General features: G+C 42.4%; 1 protein-coding gene across 3 annotated transcripts in view; it reads right to left on the bottom strand.

Annotated features, from left to right (window-relative positions):
• pip5k1ca (phosphatidylinositol-4-phosphate 5-kinase, type I, gamma a) overlaps nt 1–15,766 on the bottom strand; it is a 51,760-nt gene that overhangs the window by 27,170 nt on the left and 8,824 nt on the right. For all 3 annotated transcript variants that reach the window (XM_034081828.2, XM_034081826.2, XM_034081829.2), the window contains exons 2-6: nt 7,280–7,311; nt 6,442–6,528; nt 5,838–5,968; nt 5,551–5,668; nt 1,415–1,567 (exon numbers count right to left, since the gene is read on the bottom strand). In XM_034081828.2, the coding sequence (XP_033937719.1) occupies nt 1,415–1,567; nt 5,551–5,668; nt 5,838–5,968; nt 6,442–6,528; nt 7,280–7,311 (521 nt within the window). The remainder of the gene's footprint in view (nt 1–1,414; nt 1,568–5,550; nt 5,669–5,837; nt 5,969–6,441; nt 6,529–7,279; nt 7,312–15,766) is intronic.

Genomic DNA, 15,766 nt, shown 5'->3' with positions numbered 1-15,766 from the left:
TTGTGTAAGTGACCTTCAGATTAGAGGAACAAAAAAGGAAAAAGAGAGATTGCAGAAAGACAGACAGAGACAGAGAGAGAGAGAGAGAGAGAGAGAGAGAGAGAGAGAGAGAGAAAGAGCATCCTCTGCCCTCAGCCACACATGACCCTTCTGTCAATGTTAAGAGGGCAGAGCAGTGACGAACCAAGACACGTGAGGGAGATAAGCAAATATGAGCATGAAAGGCTGGAGAAGGAGTGGATTAAAACACGACGCAGAGACAATAAGAGAAATAAATTCAAACGTGGGAGGAGATGGAAAGCCTTGGCACATAATAGAAGGGCTAATACACCGACGGAGAGCGGTGGAGTCTGTTACATCACTGCGATCTGTATGCTGCCCAGAGCTACACTCCTCAGCCAGTCAGCTGGGGAAGACATGAGCCGCTCCACCAATGGCTGCTGCGCGTTGTGTTTGCTACGAATACAGATGAGCCAGTTCCAATGAAACGTTTTGCTGTGACATGTGCAGTTCTGTACATCCTGGTTGATGTTTATGTAAGAATTGTATCCATGGACATAATGTTTTAATGGTTTTCTACCGTGTTTATCTTGGCGTGGGTTTGATTTGTCCATCTGTGTTATCTGCCTCTTTTCCCATAATCCACCTGCTCTGGCCTCGGGCTACAGCCATCTTGCGTGAGCCTGAATATCTCTGTTTTCATTAAACCTCTTTCTCAGACCAATCATTCGTGCAAATGTTCTTCAGAGCATTTCAGGCCACCGGAAAAGGTCACAGTGAAAGCGCTGAGCCTTTATTGCCCTAAATGATGAGACAAATTCCTGCACTGGTCTTTGGCCACGGCTGTTGGCACGGGAATATACACAAGGCTGATGGCTGTGGACCTCAAAAGGCTGGGATAGTAGCATGGACATACATGGAGCTGTTGTTGGTTGAGTTCATTCAGAATGAGCCAGCGGACTATATTGTAGGGGGGGGTACTGTTGGCGCAAGTCAGGCTCTGTTAGTCTTATGTGAAACACACCGGCCAGTCTCTTATGAAACCGCATGGCCCCAGGCTTCAGTCGGATATGATAGAGTTGTTATGTCTGCTGTATTTGAAAAGGATGTCATGCTCGGAGGAGAGATTTGCAGGGTCTTACATAAACCTCTAAAAATAAAAGTCAAAAAGAGAACATCAGAGCTGGAGGTCAGCAATTTAATGAGAAAGTAAAGGGTGCGTGTGTGCAGCGGCCTCTTTGGCCCGAAATACACGAACGCTGCTCGGCTTCTCCACCTTTGGTGCAGTGTGACTTCATGTGCCTAGATAACTCGCTGCGATACAGTTTATTTGATTTCCTTTTCTTTTCACCAACCTTTTACATAACATGACATTGAACATGTGCTTTTTTCCACATACACACACTTTGCTTACCATGTAGTATCCAGGCAACAGTTTCTGTAAGAATTCAGCCTCCTTGTGCATCACAGTCTTGATGATGAACTCGTCGTCCCTGGTGAGATAGAAGACCGAGCCACTCGCCCCGGGATTGGACAACTCGATCAGAGGCTCATTACACAGGGAGTACTGCAGACACACAAGAGGAGGGAAATGCTGGTTCAATCTTTGAACATCTTATAAAATGACAGCACTTATACGGAAGACAGTATTAACCAAATCATTTTAAAATGACTTTTCCTCGTGGACAAGACTTTTGAATCACCTAACCCAAATTGATCGATGGCTTATGAGGAAGAGAGAAAAAGATTGAAGGTGGAACTACACTTTAGTTGTAGTCTGTGACGTCATTGGGCCCAAATGAACTATTTCCCCATTGTCTTACACTGGGAGCGACATCTGTTAGCCAGAGGACATGTTTCCCTTTTTTAGCTAAATCAACTCCCCAGTACGAACAATTTTATAGCCCTTATTTGAATATTTAGGGTCTAAAAGTTGTAAAATGCTGTATCCAGTTCTCTTTCAGGGTCAGAACAGAGGTAATGAACAGTCTGACAAATATTTTCCCTCACTCTTATTTTCACCTCACAGATGAAGCCAAATGCTCCCAGTGTGTCGACACGGGCTGCAGCACTAGCAGTTTTCAATGGAGAACACAAGGTAGAGAACAGCAGTGAAAACAAGGGCTTTCTTTTTGCAGAAACTCATAACATGTAGGACAACATGCCTGTTTCTCAACCTTTTCCTTCACATATGCAGTAATACAAATGTTGCTTTCAGCGCTGACAATGAGCTCCTTTTAAAAACACCTGTGATCAAAGACAAATAGCAAATGAAGCTTTCAGCACTCGCACAACACTTTTAATGATGCACAGCAGCAGAAGGAAACAGACGTGTTACAGCCCCAAGCTTTCCTCAGCGCTTTGCAGATATTTGTGGGATTTATGGATCAAACACAAACTGCAAGTTGAAACAAATATGCACTAATAAATTAAAGCCCAAGATCAAAACAATTATAATGTGTCACACACTCGCACACTTATCATGTGGAGATGTGCAGAAGCACTTACAGTTAAACATTATGGCAGAATTATGAAAATAACTGATGGTGGAAAGTGGATTCACAGTGCATGCTGAAGTAGAAAAGAGTTAGCTAATATATATTAGACACATTAAGATGTCAAGTAATGACTGCTTTTTAGTTTTCGCTCCTTTAATACACACATCAAACTCCCGCTTAAATGACGGATAGCTCGGCTAATTATCTTGTTCTCTTCCCTCGGCTGCTTAAAAGCAAGTAATGACAGACATCAGTTTTCAAAAAAGCGAAGCCGCCGCTGCCTCTGTTTTGCTAATGGCAGACTTTCAGGAAAAAAAACCTCTCTGTGTCGCCTCATTTAATTTCAATATTTTTTCAATGCTGTGTTTGAATTTGTAACATCAAACACAACTGAACAGGGATAGAGAAAAGGTGTGGAAGCGAGATGGCTGAATGGAAATGGGAAAATGCACTCACAGAGGCAGGCAAACGGATGTAACCATTTTTTTTTTTTAATTAGGATGGATAATTTAACAGACAGGAAAGTCTGTATGTCATTAAACAGTAATGATAACGTAAGGTTGTAAAATGTAAGGGAAAACATATTCACAATGTTATCTTGTGATATCTTGTGATAGCCAATAAACATTGGCGACAGAAGAAGAAATAGATGATATAAATAATGCATTGTTAAACAACTGTTTGCTCCCTAAACACTAAATCATGACTACTTGTGCAAATATGATGTAAATCACTAAATCCCACGAGTGGCCGTTAGTCAAATAATTGATTGGCATTCGAAAACGATTTAATCATATTTGTCATTTTTAGCAAAATGATCACTGGTTCCAGCGCCCCCAATGTGATTTAATGATTTATTTGGTTTATATGATGCTTAACTAAATATCTTTGGGTTTAAAACTGTTGGTTCAATAAAACAATTCACAGTATTACATCACCCTGGGCTGTGGGATATTAAAATAAATGCACATTAATAAAGATAAAGACAGATAAAGACAGATTTGCAGATTCATCGATAATTTACAAAAAACATTAAAAAAAGACCTTGAGATGAGGCTGATTATAAAGATGTTTTATACATTAGGTAAATGCAAACATAGTTCCAGTATGTCTCTATGTGTATTGCTTTGGTGCCGTTTATGCGAGAGCTCTTACAGGGCAATAATTCAGTCTCGTTATTCTGCATGTTTAGCAGTCATTTCCTACACACACCCTGGTTACACCCAAAGCAGCGTTTATGCCAAACATATTCCACACAAGTGTATAAATGAGAACATAGTCCCCGAATGCTCCACCCAAACACCTCCTGAGGACTTCCATGGGAAACCCCTTTAAAAGTTACACTAATGTGTTGGTTAGAGGTGTGTAAATAATACCTTAAAGTTAGCTACACTACGCGTGTAAAGTAAGATTGGGATGAAATTCTTAAATGATGTGCCACAACAAGGGGTCTCTAAATCAGGGAGCGAGGTAAAACCGTGGATCTTAGTTTTTACCTGAGTTAAAACGGCAGCGAACCTCTAAATAAGGCGTTGTTTACACGAGAACGAAATGGTTGTATCTGCTACTTTTCTCTCGCGTATAGGCCGTTCGTTCACACAAGGCCGTAACGGAACCGCGGAAACGGACCCGCAAACGATAACGGGTCCCAAGGTGGATAAATCTGCAAACGGAACGCTCTGGGAGGCCAAACGGCTCAGTGTGTACGCCCTATTGCCTACGATCATTTCCTGATAACGATGAAGCCATAGATAGCCCCACCTCTGCTGCTCACTGCTGTAGCATGCTACAGATGTTAGTGCAAAATCTACAGCTCCTCTACCGCAACCATCAGCAACAAGTGGACATGGAGAATGACATGAACTACATGTTGCTATATCTACCGCGGGGCATAAACAGAAGGGCAACCATGGCAACCATGCTCAGGGGTCTTCTTCGCTGCTTTTGGTGTATTTTGTGGCAGAAGTACAGCGCCACTTACAGGCCTGGCATATGTACTACAGCGGCTCCAGCGCTTACGAGCGGTCTTGTGCGGAAGTACAGCGCCACTTACAGGCCCGGCATATGTACTACAGCGTTTCCAGTGGTCTCGTGTGAACGGGCACGTTAAATGAGCCGAATGCGTGTGAACGGAAGAGTTTTTTGATAACGAATTCGGTCCGTTTGCGCTCCCGTGTAAATGGGGTCTAAGGATTCTCTCCATCATTTAGGCCAATTAGAACCCCCTCTCCCCCCTAAGGTAAGGCATTACTAATGTCTTTTTTTAAACACTTAATAAGCAAGTACGTCAACATGGACTAACAAGGATAAACAAAGAGATTCTGTTTTGTCATACCTACAGCAAAACGTCAGTGTAACCAGACTTAAACTCTTAAAAAATGAGTCTGGTAGCAAGATGAAAGTAACATGCAAATCCCCAGATGGCTGGAGCTGATATATGTTGATGAGTGACCACAGACTGACCGAGAGGGATGTCAGGCAGGATGTGGTGTTTCAACGTGGCTGACCAACCGATGCATTAAAGATATGTGCACATGAGAGACCCAGAAACACTGACTGAGCAATGTATGTATATTGTGGTAGACTGCTGAAGGCCCAGCAGTGAATCATGCAGCCTCCAGGTCCTGCACACTGATGAGGGGAGACAAGCTGCAGACCTCTTCTCTCCCTCCCTCCTCCCCTCTGCTCTCTTTAAGCTGCTTCAAGGCGTCTTGCTCTCATTGTTCCCCTTTTAGCTCTCTAAACCGTATCTGCAGTTCTCATCTTTATGAATACCGTCCTTATTTAATTTGTATTTCATTGTCTTTCCCTTGGCTTGGCTGCCTTTCCTTTCTCCCTACATTCCTCTTTATTGCGCTCTCTTTCTCCCTGTTCAATTATAATCCTCTGATTGGAGGAGCTCCTACTGATGTTAGCAGTTCAATTAACAACATAACAATCATTGTGCATTTCTTTTTTCATCTTGTACCATATATTTTAAAGAATGTCTAGCATCCAAGAGGTAAGAATCCTCTTTAATTCATTCAGCAACACAGTAAAAGTAAAATCTCACCAGGTAGTCATCCGGCCTGATGCCGAACAATTCTCTGAAGTAGCGAAAGGCCACAGGAGCGTAGGTTTTAAAGCGGAAGTCTGGGAAGTGGTGAGCTGGAGTGAGGTTGCTGCCTTCACTGAAGTACAAAATAAGACAAGAAGACATAACTTACATTCATGTTTTAAGTGAACATCAAGGAAGGTTAAGAACATATCAGCAGCATACTTAATATTGTATAATACATATGTGCATTGGAAACATGCTGCATGTATTCCGTTTTTTAAGTGTTTGGCTGCTTTAGAAACCTGGGGAAAAAGATGCTCTCCACCACGTAGAAGTCCTGCATCAACACATCCCTCTCAGGCTTGGAGCTCAGGTTGCCCACTGTGTAACCGATGCCCAGCTGGATCGCTCCTTTCAAGGCTGAGGATGTGGTCTGTGGAGCGAGGGAGGCAGAGGTGAGTGAAATACTTACCCCTTCTTTAAGGCTGGTTTCGTTAAAAAAAACATGATACCAGTATCAACACCAGTAACCCTAAAGTGATACGAATACGAATAAAGTGGTTCATTCAATACTTTTTTTCCACTTCATTGGTAACCATCATGTGAAGGGAAGCATTCGGTATCTCCCCATTCAAAATATTTAACTGTTTTGAATCAAATTAAATAGTTCCTGGCATCCTCAGCAGACTGAATGACCAACATGAAATACACAGACATTGATTTCACCAAAGCACAGACTGTATGGGTTGAAACTTTAATTAAATAACTCCCAAGGTGATTGTAGTAATTTATTTCTAGATCTGGTACATAAAGGATCAAATGAGTGGAAAATACCACTTGGTTATTTTGGTCGATACTTTTTGGTGTAGATCATTTTTAGAGAGCAAAATGAGCTCTCTGCTTTACCTTCTTGTAAGTGGTTTCCCCTGATGCATCGACTCCTCTGTGGCCAATCTTCTTCCCCTGACCAGGCTGGCCTGAGGACGAGGGCATCTGGGGGGACAAATACAGAGGGACTTGTGTTACACAGGTTGATTTGCATCTGGTTATTAACATATATATTTCTGCAGAGTGACACAGAAGAGCTCATTAAAAAGACAATCTCCAAATTATCTTATTAACTGATTTTCAGAGTAGACCAGGTGCTCAGTTTGAAGCAAAATGCTAACTTGGTTTCTCTGTTCTCAGGATCTTTACTTAGTGTATAACCTTGCCTATTTCATCATTCTAACTCAAATGAGATGCGATAACATGTGTAAAGTATGAAGGCCTGATAGCACCGTTTGTAAGCTTATCTAAATTAAATTAATAAATAAATTAAAATTAAAGTTGTAATGGTAGAAGCTGTTCATTGAGCTTTTTGGTTTGAAACAAACTGTGCCATACATCAAAAGGATGCTTTCAAGTACAGCTGAAGCGCTTGATGGATGGGATTTATTAAATTAGCACGATTAAGGATTAGCAAAGACCGAAAAAACTAAAGCAATATTTAAATACTCTCTTGCAATTCTTGTAGACTGTTATAAATGTTGTGAGCCTTTGAGCACTAATCGAGGGTAATTATTTACAGTTAATATGTATTGACCCAAATATAACTTGCATCAGATCCTCAGATCAAACCTTCGAGGGCGAGTGGTTTCATAAGTGTCTGGGTAAAACCAAAGCACTACTTGTTATTGATGTGGAGATAAAAAAGGAACTAAAAAGAGAAGCGTTACGATCACAGGGACAGATGGCCGCTCACCTCGGTGATGAAGGCTTTTCTAGCAACAGCATCTGAGAGAGAGACAGGAAGAAGGAGAGAGACAGGGATGATTGTGTTAGTCGCTCGAAGACAGAAAGGCTCCATTACTCAACATCATTAGTGCTCTATATACCACAGGGTGGACGCAGCGGTGCAACATTATGTAATAACAGTGTCAAACACAAGTAGGGCCCTGTCAGCGAGAGGAAGCACAGCACACAGTAACACCAGCTACAAGGGCAAGTCCTCAGGAAGCCCTCTGTACACTGTACCAGTGAGAACATATACTTCAGGGCCAAGCTAGCTGCACGGCTGTAGAGATTGCAATGTTTGTGTGTGGGTCATTTGGTCTACAACTTGGAATTACATGGAAAGAGGTACAAATACAATGCCCTACTGCAGTGACCATCAACTGGCGGCCCGCGGGCCACATCCGGCCCGCCAGACATTCTCATCCGGTCCACACGACGGGGGTGACTGTGGCGTTAGCGGAGTGGTTAGTGCGTTCGCCCCCCACTCTTTTTTTTTTTAACAACGTCTCGTGAGTAATGTGCAGTACCAGAGTCCAACAGAGAGGCAGCAGCTGCGGGACAGTAGACTGCGTACTGCGTAGCCTTCCCCGCCTTGAAGAAGAAGTGATCCTTCGTTGTGAAGAGATGCTTTATGCGCTCCACAGCAGTAGCCCCGCTGCGACAGAGTCCAACAGAGAGGCAGGAGCTGCGGGACAGTAGCCTAGAAGTGATCCTTCGTTAGCGTGAAGAGTCTGCTAAGCTTTATGTGCTCCACAGTACCTGAGCGTGCTCCATTAAATTCTGGGCTATATATAAAAATCGCTGGCCCGCGAAAGTGTCTATTGGATAAATGTTGGCCCTTCGACAAATGTAGTTGGTGATCCCTGCCCTACTGGAACAGGACTAATGTAACAAGGGGAGAAGTCTGCATACATCTGCTTATATCGTAAATATTATACTAAATGACTTTTAATGTTCAATATTATAAGCGTATTTGTTTTTTTATGTTTGTATAATGTTCACCACAGTGAAAACCTTAAAAAACAAAACACCCCTATGCTTTTGCCAATCGCACAGGACTAATATTATCGCTTGATAAAATATGGTAGATAATTACAAATTACTCGGATAAAACCAGTGCTGTTCGAATAGGGCCTAATTTACATAATCATGCAAATATTTTGTTTGAAAAATGCTCAGACACCGTTTTATTCAAGTTTGTCCCAAGACTGTTAGTTTTACATTTGAACATCGAATAAATAACTCTGTAAAAAGCGCTGAAATGTGTTTCACAGAGAATAACAAATGCAAACATCACACATTTTAAATGGTAATCATTGCAGTGTTTTGATCATTTTCAGTCTAATAACAGGATGTAGGCAAAAGCGAGAGGCAATAAAAGGACTGTTTTCCCCAGGAAGGCCTGAAATAGATGCATAATTATAGAGATGTAACACTCAGCATAATACTTGAGGCATGGCTCAGGAAAGAGAAACCACTAAATGGGCAAATTCATTAAAAAGATACAGATATGTTTACAACAGTCTCAATTTAGCATATACATGAATGAGTGAGATTAAATAAGCCTTGGGGAGACATCTTCGAGAAGACATGCGTTTTATTTCAGTTTTTCTTTCACTTATTAATAACAGATATATTGTTAAATTATGACACTGTAGTATTTTGGATTAAAGGATTCACTTTAATATGTCACATGTTTATACATACATGTATAAACAGAGCATCCCATGGTTTAATTGTTGAACAGGGAGGGAGGGATGCACTTGTTTTGAACAGCCAGGTTACATCACGCTCCACAACTCACATATTTCCGTGCTTTTGCATCCAGTGTGAACCTGGCGAGCTGCAAACGATATCTGAATCGATGTCAGGTCTCTGTAGCGGCTGTTCTGCCTGCCTGCCTCTCGTGGACGTCCATGTGACCGAGCACAGAATAGCCTGTTTGTCACCCCTCCTCCTGCTCTATGTCTCTATCTCTCTCCCTCCGTCACACATGCTCACATTTGCACCAAGATGAGCAAGCCACAGCATGCCAATACGAACCAGGCAACGTTCCCAAGCTCGAACAACCAGGGGATACAAAACACGGCTGGTGAAGGAATGTTTGCAATGCAGATAATTAAAGAGGAGCCTCCTCTGCTTTTACCATCCCATCCTATTTACAGTATTCGTGTCTGCCGGTCCAAGTGTGTGGATGCATGTCATTTGCTTGGTGACTGGTTATGTGTTTTTTTATCATTTCCAAATGTCTGTTCCCTATGTGTGCGAGTGTCATGTATCTCACTGCAACCGCCACACTTCTTTGCATGTAAAGACTGCTCTCAGAGTGTGTGTTGCTAGCTGAGACAACAGGTTCAAAGGCATAGTGCGTGTGTGTGTGTGTGTGTGTGTGTGTGTGTGCGTGGGGAATGAGGCTATGCATGTTCAAGCATGTGCTCCATCTCTCCCTGCTCGACAAAGTTAGATGGCTGATTCTCTGTTCAATTATCTCATCTCTTATCTCAAGCTACAAAGCCACGTTCTTCCTATACACTAGCCTTAAACATCATGATAATGCTGTATTTATAATTTCTCCTAACATTTCCAAAACATTGAGCTGTCTTTGAAATAAAGAGCAGATAGCAGTACTTATTTTTAATGCGAAACCCATATACACTGAACAAAAATATAAATGCAACACACTTTTGTTTTTGCTCCCATTTTTCATGATGAACTCAAAGATCTAAAACATTTTCTATATACACAAAATAACCATTTCTCTCAAATATTGTTCACAAATCTGTGATAGTGAGCACTTCTCCTTTGCCGAGATAATCCATCTCACCTCACAGGTGTGGCATATCAAGATGCTGATTAGACAGCATGATTATTGCACAGGTGTGCCTTAGGCTGGCCACAATAAAAGGCCACTCTAAAATGTTCAGTTTTATCACACAGCACAATGCCACAGATGTCGCAAGTTTTGAGGGAGCGTGCAATTGGCATGATGACAGCAGGAATGTCCACCAGAGCTGTTGCCCGTGAATTGAATGTTCATTTCTCTACCATAAGCCGTCTCCAAAGGCGTTTCAGAGAATTCGGCAGTACATCCAACCGGCCTCACAACCGCAGACCACGTGTAACCACACCAGCCCAGGACCTCCACATCCAGCATGTTCACCTCCAAGATCGTCTGAGACCAGCCACTCGGACAGCTGCTGCAACAATCGGTTTGCATAACCAAAGAATTTCTGCACAAACTGTCAGAAACCGTCTTAGGGAAGCTCATCTGCATGCTCGTCGCCCTCATCGGGGTCTCGACCTGACTCCGGTTCGTCGTGGCAACCAACTTGAGTGGGCAAATGCTCACATTGGATGGCGTCTGGCACGTTGGAGAGGTGTTCTCTTCACGGATGAATCCAGGTTTTCACTGTTCAGGGCAGGTGGCAGACAGCGTGTGTGGCGTCGTGTGGGTGAGCGGTTTTCTGATGTCAATGTTGTGAATCGAGTGGCCCATGGTGGTGGTCTGGTTATGGTATGGGCAGGCGTATGTTATGGACGACGAACACAGGTGCATTTTATTGATGGCATTGTGAATGCACAGAGATACCGTGACGAGTTCCTGAGGCCCATTGTTGTGCCATTCATCCACGACCATCACCTCATGTTGCAGCATGATAATGCACGGCCCCATGTTGCAAGGATCTGTACACAATTCCTGGAGGCTGAACACATCCCAGTTCTTGCATGGCCAGCATACTCACCGGACATGTCACCCATTGAGCATGTTTGGGATGCTCTGGATCGGCGTATACCACAGCGTGTTCCAGTTCCTGCCAATATCCAGCAACTTGGCACAGCCATTGAAGAGGAGTGGACCAACATTCCACAGACCACAATCAACAACCTGATCAACTCTATGCGAAGGAGATGTGTTGCACTGCGTAAGGCAAATGGTGGTCACACCAGATACTGACTGGTTTTCGGACCCCCCCAATAAAGCAAAAATGCACGTTTCAGAGTGGCCTTTTATTGTGGCCAGCCTAAGGCACACCTGTGCAATAATCATGCTGTCTAATCAGCATCTTGATATGCCACACCTGTGAGGTGGGATGGATTATCTCGGCAAAGGAGAAGTGCTCAATATCACAGATTTTTTCAGATTTGTGAACAATATTTGAGAGAAATGGTTATTTTGTGTATATAGAAAATGTTTTAGGTCTTTGAGTTCATCTCGTGAAAAATGGGAGCAAAAACAAAAGTGTTGCATTTATATTTTTGTTCAGTGTACTGTTGGTCTGGCAAACTGATTCCAGCATAACAAAACAATATATATGTGCTAAGACTTCATCCTCCGGTCATTGTTTACCATCTGATTGGCACCTTTAGATGCAAGAATGGAGTTGGAGTTTAATGACAATGTCACGGGAAACACAGATAATTGTGTGTGGATGCATTTTTTCCCAAAAGATACAAAAATGCTCAAAACTAAAATAGCCGATGGGTTCTCAGTGTGCGTTTCAGCCAAAGTGTCCTGCCTCTTCTGACAGTTTGACTGAATTCAACCAAAGCTGGCTCAAACACTCTACTCAGACTAAAGCGAGCTTTCGATACCAAAATCGTTTCTTTTTGCCAACAGATTCATATTAAATTTGATATCTGTCTATAGAAATTATTCTTTATATTGATTTACTTTGTGGTTTCACATAATATATTAGAATGCTCATTTCATTTTGTCCCGAGCAGCATGAAGTAAAACACAAACACCATTACTATGAATTCGGTTATGGGAGGACAGCCTAAAATGTAATTATATTATGATAACAGGCAAGCAAATGTGACTACAAGTGTCAAAGCCCTGCTGAAACATAAAGGTGATGATTATTTATAGTCTATTACAGCGTACAGTGGACAAGCAGAGGAGAAAGTTATGATTGGATACAACAATGGGGGTCTTCATACGTGTCCTTCCAATCATATTTCATGATTGCTTTCCTGCAAAATGTGTGAAAATCGTCTTGAGAAATGCCTCTACCCAGCAACACAGGACTCTGATGTGATGACACGTTATAAGTGCTACCTTCCCTCCATTAGGCTTCAACAAGAACCCAGGTGATTTCATCCTTGACACTGTAAAGAGGCTTTAGAACGAGAGCATGAGGAAAAATAGGTCCTCCTCCACCGTCACGCTGCAGCAGCAGTCTGCACAGTTCTTCAGGGGATGGAACAACAAATAGACCCATACAAATAAATAGCTTCTGGCTGGAACTGTTGCCTAGTTGGACCGCTATGTGCAGGTTTAAGGGCCCACTCTTACACCCTTAAGAGAGCGGTCCATTACCAGCTGGTGGCAGCCATGGAAGGTGAAGCAAAATACAGTATTTCTAGGATTTTCACACCCTCTTTGACCCCACTGTAGATTATGGCCGTCACCATGTCTCCAGTTTGGAGATACGACTTCCAACTAGATTCAATTTCAAAATCCACCAGATTCCTTTGAGAAAAACAGCTATTTTAATTCACATAAATCATTTGAATGCTGGTGTATTGTGCCGTGATTGTTTCGTCTGTGTGTGTGTGTGTGTGTGACTTAGTGAATGCCAACTCACTCTTAAAAACACTAAAATCACACAAAAACAAACAAACTGCAAAAGACCAGTAGACCTCTGTTTAAAATCAGTGCATCCCAAGGTCACTCAAAGCACACAGCTGATCAGCACTAAGAACACATTCTTGTCCCAACTTGCTTTACGATGTAAAGATGGTATGGAAGAAACAATAGAGAGATATCAATCTAACTCAGGGTTCTGCTTTCCTTTCTTGATGTCGGTGTTTTGAACGATATAGAGTGGACTTTTCAGTATTCATGGCACATTTTCATTGTAATCTAAAGTCCCTTTAGTGTGCCACCGATCTATTCTAATAACCTGCTTTACATTCTGTGTGCTGGACTTGGGCATTACAATATATAGATATATAAAACGTTGTCTGGCCTTATGTTTATAATTCTCAAACTCTTGCACTTTTCCTGTACTTATTTCTATCATGCCCCGATTATAGTCACAGTCAGATAACAGACGGATGCTGCCCTAAACATGTCCTTACCTGCTGCAGTTAAAGGAGGCTTTAGCTACATGCAAAAAGAGTATACAACATACACACTTCTAAAATGATTGACCCACTCATTGCTATCAACTACTTCTTTTAAAGAACACACAAACAACAGATCTCTATGATGTCTTGGTGCATCTCAGCAACACAATGGATGCAAAACACATAATGACTTGGGTGTGTCAATGAATTGTTAACCTCACAGTGCATGCAGCATTGATGTGACTCTGATCAATACTGGGAATCCCTGAGGATGGGCTAAGTAAGAGGCAGTCTTTAAAATGATTGTTTGTTATCTGGGTTGAGGCTAAGTGAGGTTCCCTCTATCGATTGGGTGTTCATTTTGAATGCCACAACAAAGCAGCGCTTGCTTATTGTGTCAAAGAGCGTCAGCCCTGACCTACAGAAAGCAGAAATCCATAACTTGTCAAAAAGAGAAGGAAGATGAACAAGGCAGCCTCCTTTAATACAAAGTGGGGTAAAATACAGTCAGTGTGTTACCTTGTGTTGTGAGCAATGCTGCGTGATTGCAATGTTATCTCTAACATTAATGTGAGTATAGGTCGAGTGTTAGAGGAGGGTCCTTTTTCTCTTCTCTGCTGGAAGTTCAGATAGAAAGAGCCGCCTGGAGGACCTCCTTTTTTAAGAAAATATTAATTTATGGTTAACCTCAGCCTAGTTCACTTTGACACTGGAGAGTTATGCAACACTGATGGCGAGTGTTTAGACAGAGGGAAGGAAAACTGATCATCAGTCAGTGTCATCAGGTCCTTCCACCCTGAGCCCTTGATCTCAGTAGCCGGCACACTGTGTGAGAACACCAATCAGCCAGTGTGTTCCTCATCCTCCCCCATCCAAAGTAGGCTTGGGACAATAGCAACATTATGTCACCCTGCAACCAAAAGACTTGATTAAGAAACTAAAAAGGTGTTACTGAACCAAACGCTCACATGATACCCCAACTGACTTCAAATGTGATACTGTTCACCTTTTCATATAACACTCAACAAGGAAAACAATGAGCGTGTTGTCAAACTAGTCTTCCGAATTCACATCTTGTTTTCTTTTTCTACCTCTAATGTTATTCCAGTCAAAGGCACACCTGTGCAAATGGCAGTCCGTGATAATAAAACATGGATATGGTGTTTACAAGCCACAGTATCCTAGTTTCTGTCAGAGTAATCCAGCATAACACCGAGCTTCTCCGTGTTTCTGTAACTAGGACATGCTGTTTGCACAGGATACTCTGAAGGACCTGAGGCCTGTACTACGAAGCCGGATATTTGCTTAGCGAGCTAAATTCAGGGAAAACTCTGGGTTTCCGGTCCTACGACGCTGGTTCTCTTACCGGGGTATATCTCCATGGTAACTTGTGCTGAACGGCTAACCTGCTCCGGAGCAGGTTTGGTTGCAGGCTAAGAGCTCAACTCAGTGAAAGCACCGCCTGCTGACCAATCAGAGCTCCGTGTGCAGAGTTTAAAGCGATCAAGTCATATTACAGGAGAAAGGAAATACAGAAAAGCTGCTGTTGCAGGAAAGACGGCCGGCAAAAATCAACTGACTGTGTGAACGTGAACATTAATAGAATATCACCTCCATCTTCAGAGCAATCTGACTATTATAACATTAGCGTTAAGAAAGCTTACTTAAATATCTGCCACAACATAAGTAACCGGTTCAAAGTAACATTACGTACAGTCCGCGGCACAGTGAGTGCAGACGTCGATGTGTCCCATTATCATTCATATCACATCATAATGTATCATATATTTCCTTATCTGAGTCAGCTGAGCCGTATCTGGCCGTGCAACACTCACAGTGTCACATACTGTATGCAGAAGTATTATTTTAAGCAACACATTAAGTTGACGAAACACTCGAGACAAATGTAATGAAAGTCAGATCGTGTCTTAGACGGCAGTGATATCATAAACCTGTTAATGTACGCATTCAAACACTTTTTCTTTTACCAGCTGTATTCACCTTGCAGGTGCAGCTATGTGGCTTTTCTCCTGGATAAAGTGTTAAGTCATGGATGTTTAAAGTTTAACGTCTTCATATTTATCTAATATTATAGTTCACTTTTCATCCAGGAAGTATGAAGCTGCACTGTCAGTAAGCTTCTCCATGTTTGTGATTGGTCAAATGTTGCTAGCCCCGCCCCTTTCATGTGAACGCACACATAACTAGATAGGGCACACCGGGCTTGAGTTACCGAGTTGATAACCAGCGTCGTAAGACCGCTTAGCGAGAGCGCGTTTGTTTTGGACTAGGTAAGCCGGGTAACTCAAACATATCCAGGGTATGTTGAACTGGATTCGTAGTACAGGCCTCTGATCTAATGCGCATGTAAACAAACATGGGG

Source organism: Pseudochaenichthys georgianus, chromosome 4 (assembly GCF_902827115.2).
Source record: "Pseudochaenichthys georgianus chromosome 4, fPseGeo1.2, whole genome shotgun sequence".
In the NCBI taxonomy this organism is placed as follows: Eukaryota; Metazoa; Chordata; class Actinopteri; order Perciformes; family Channichthyidae; genus Pseudochaenichthys; species Pseudochaenichthys georgianus.
The sequence above is the reverse complement of the archived record's forward strand: the minus strand, read 5'-3'. Positions and strand labels throughout refer to the sequence as shown.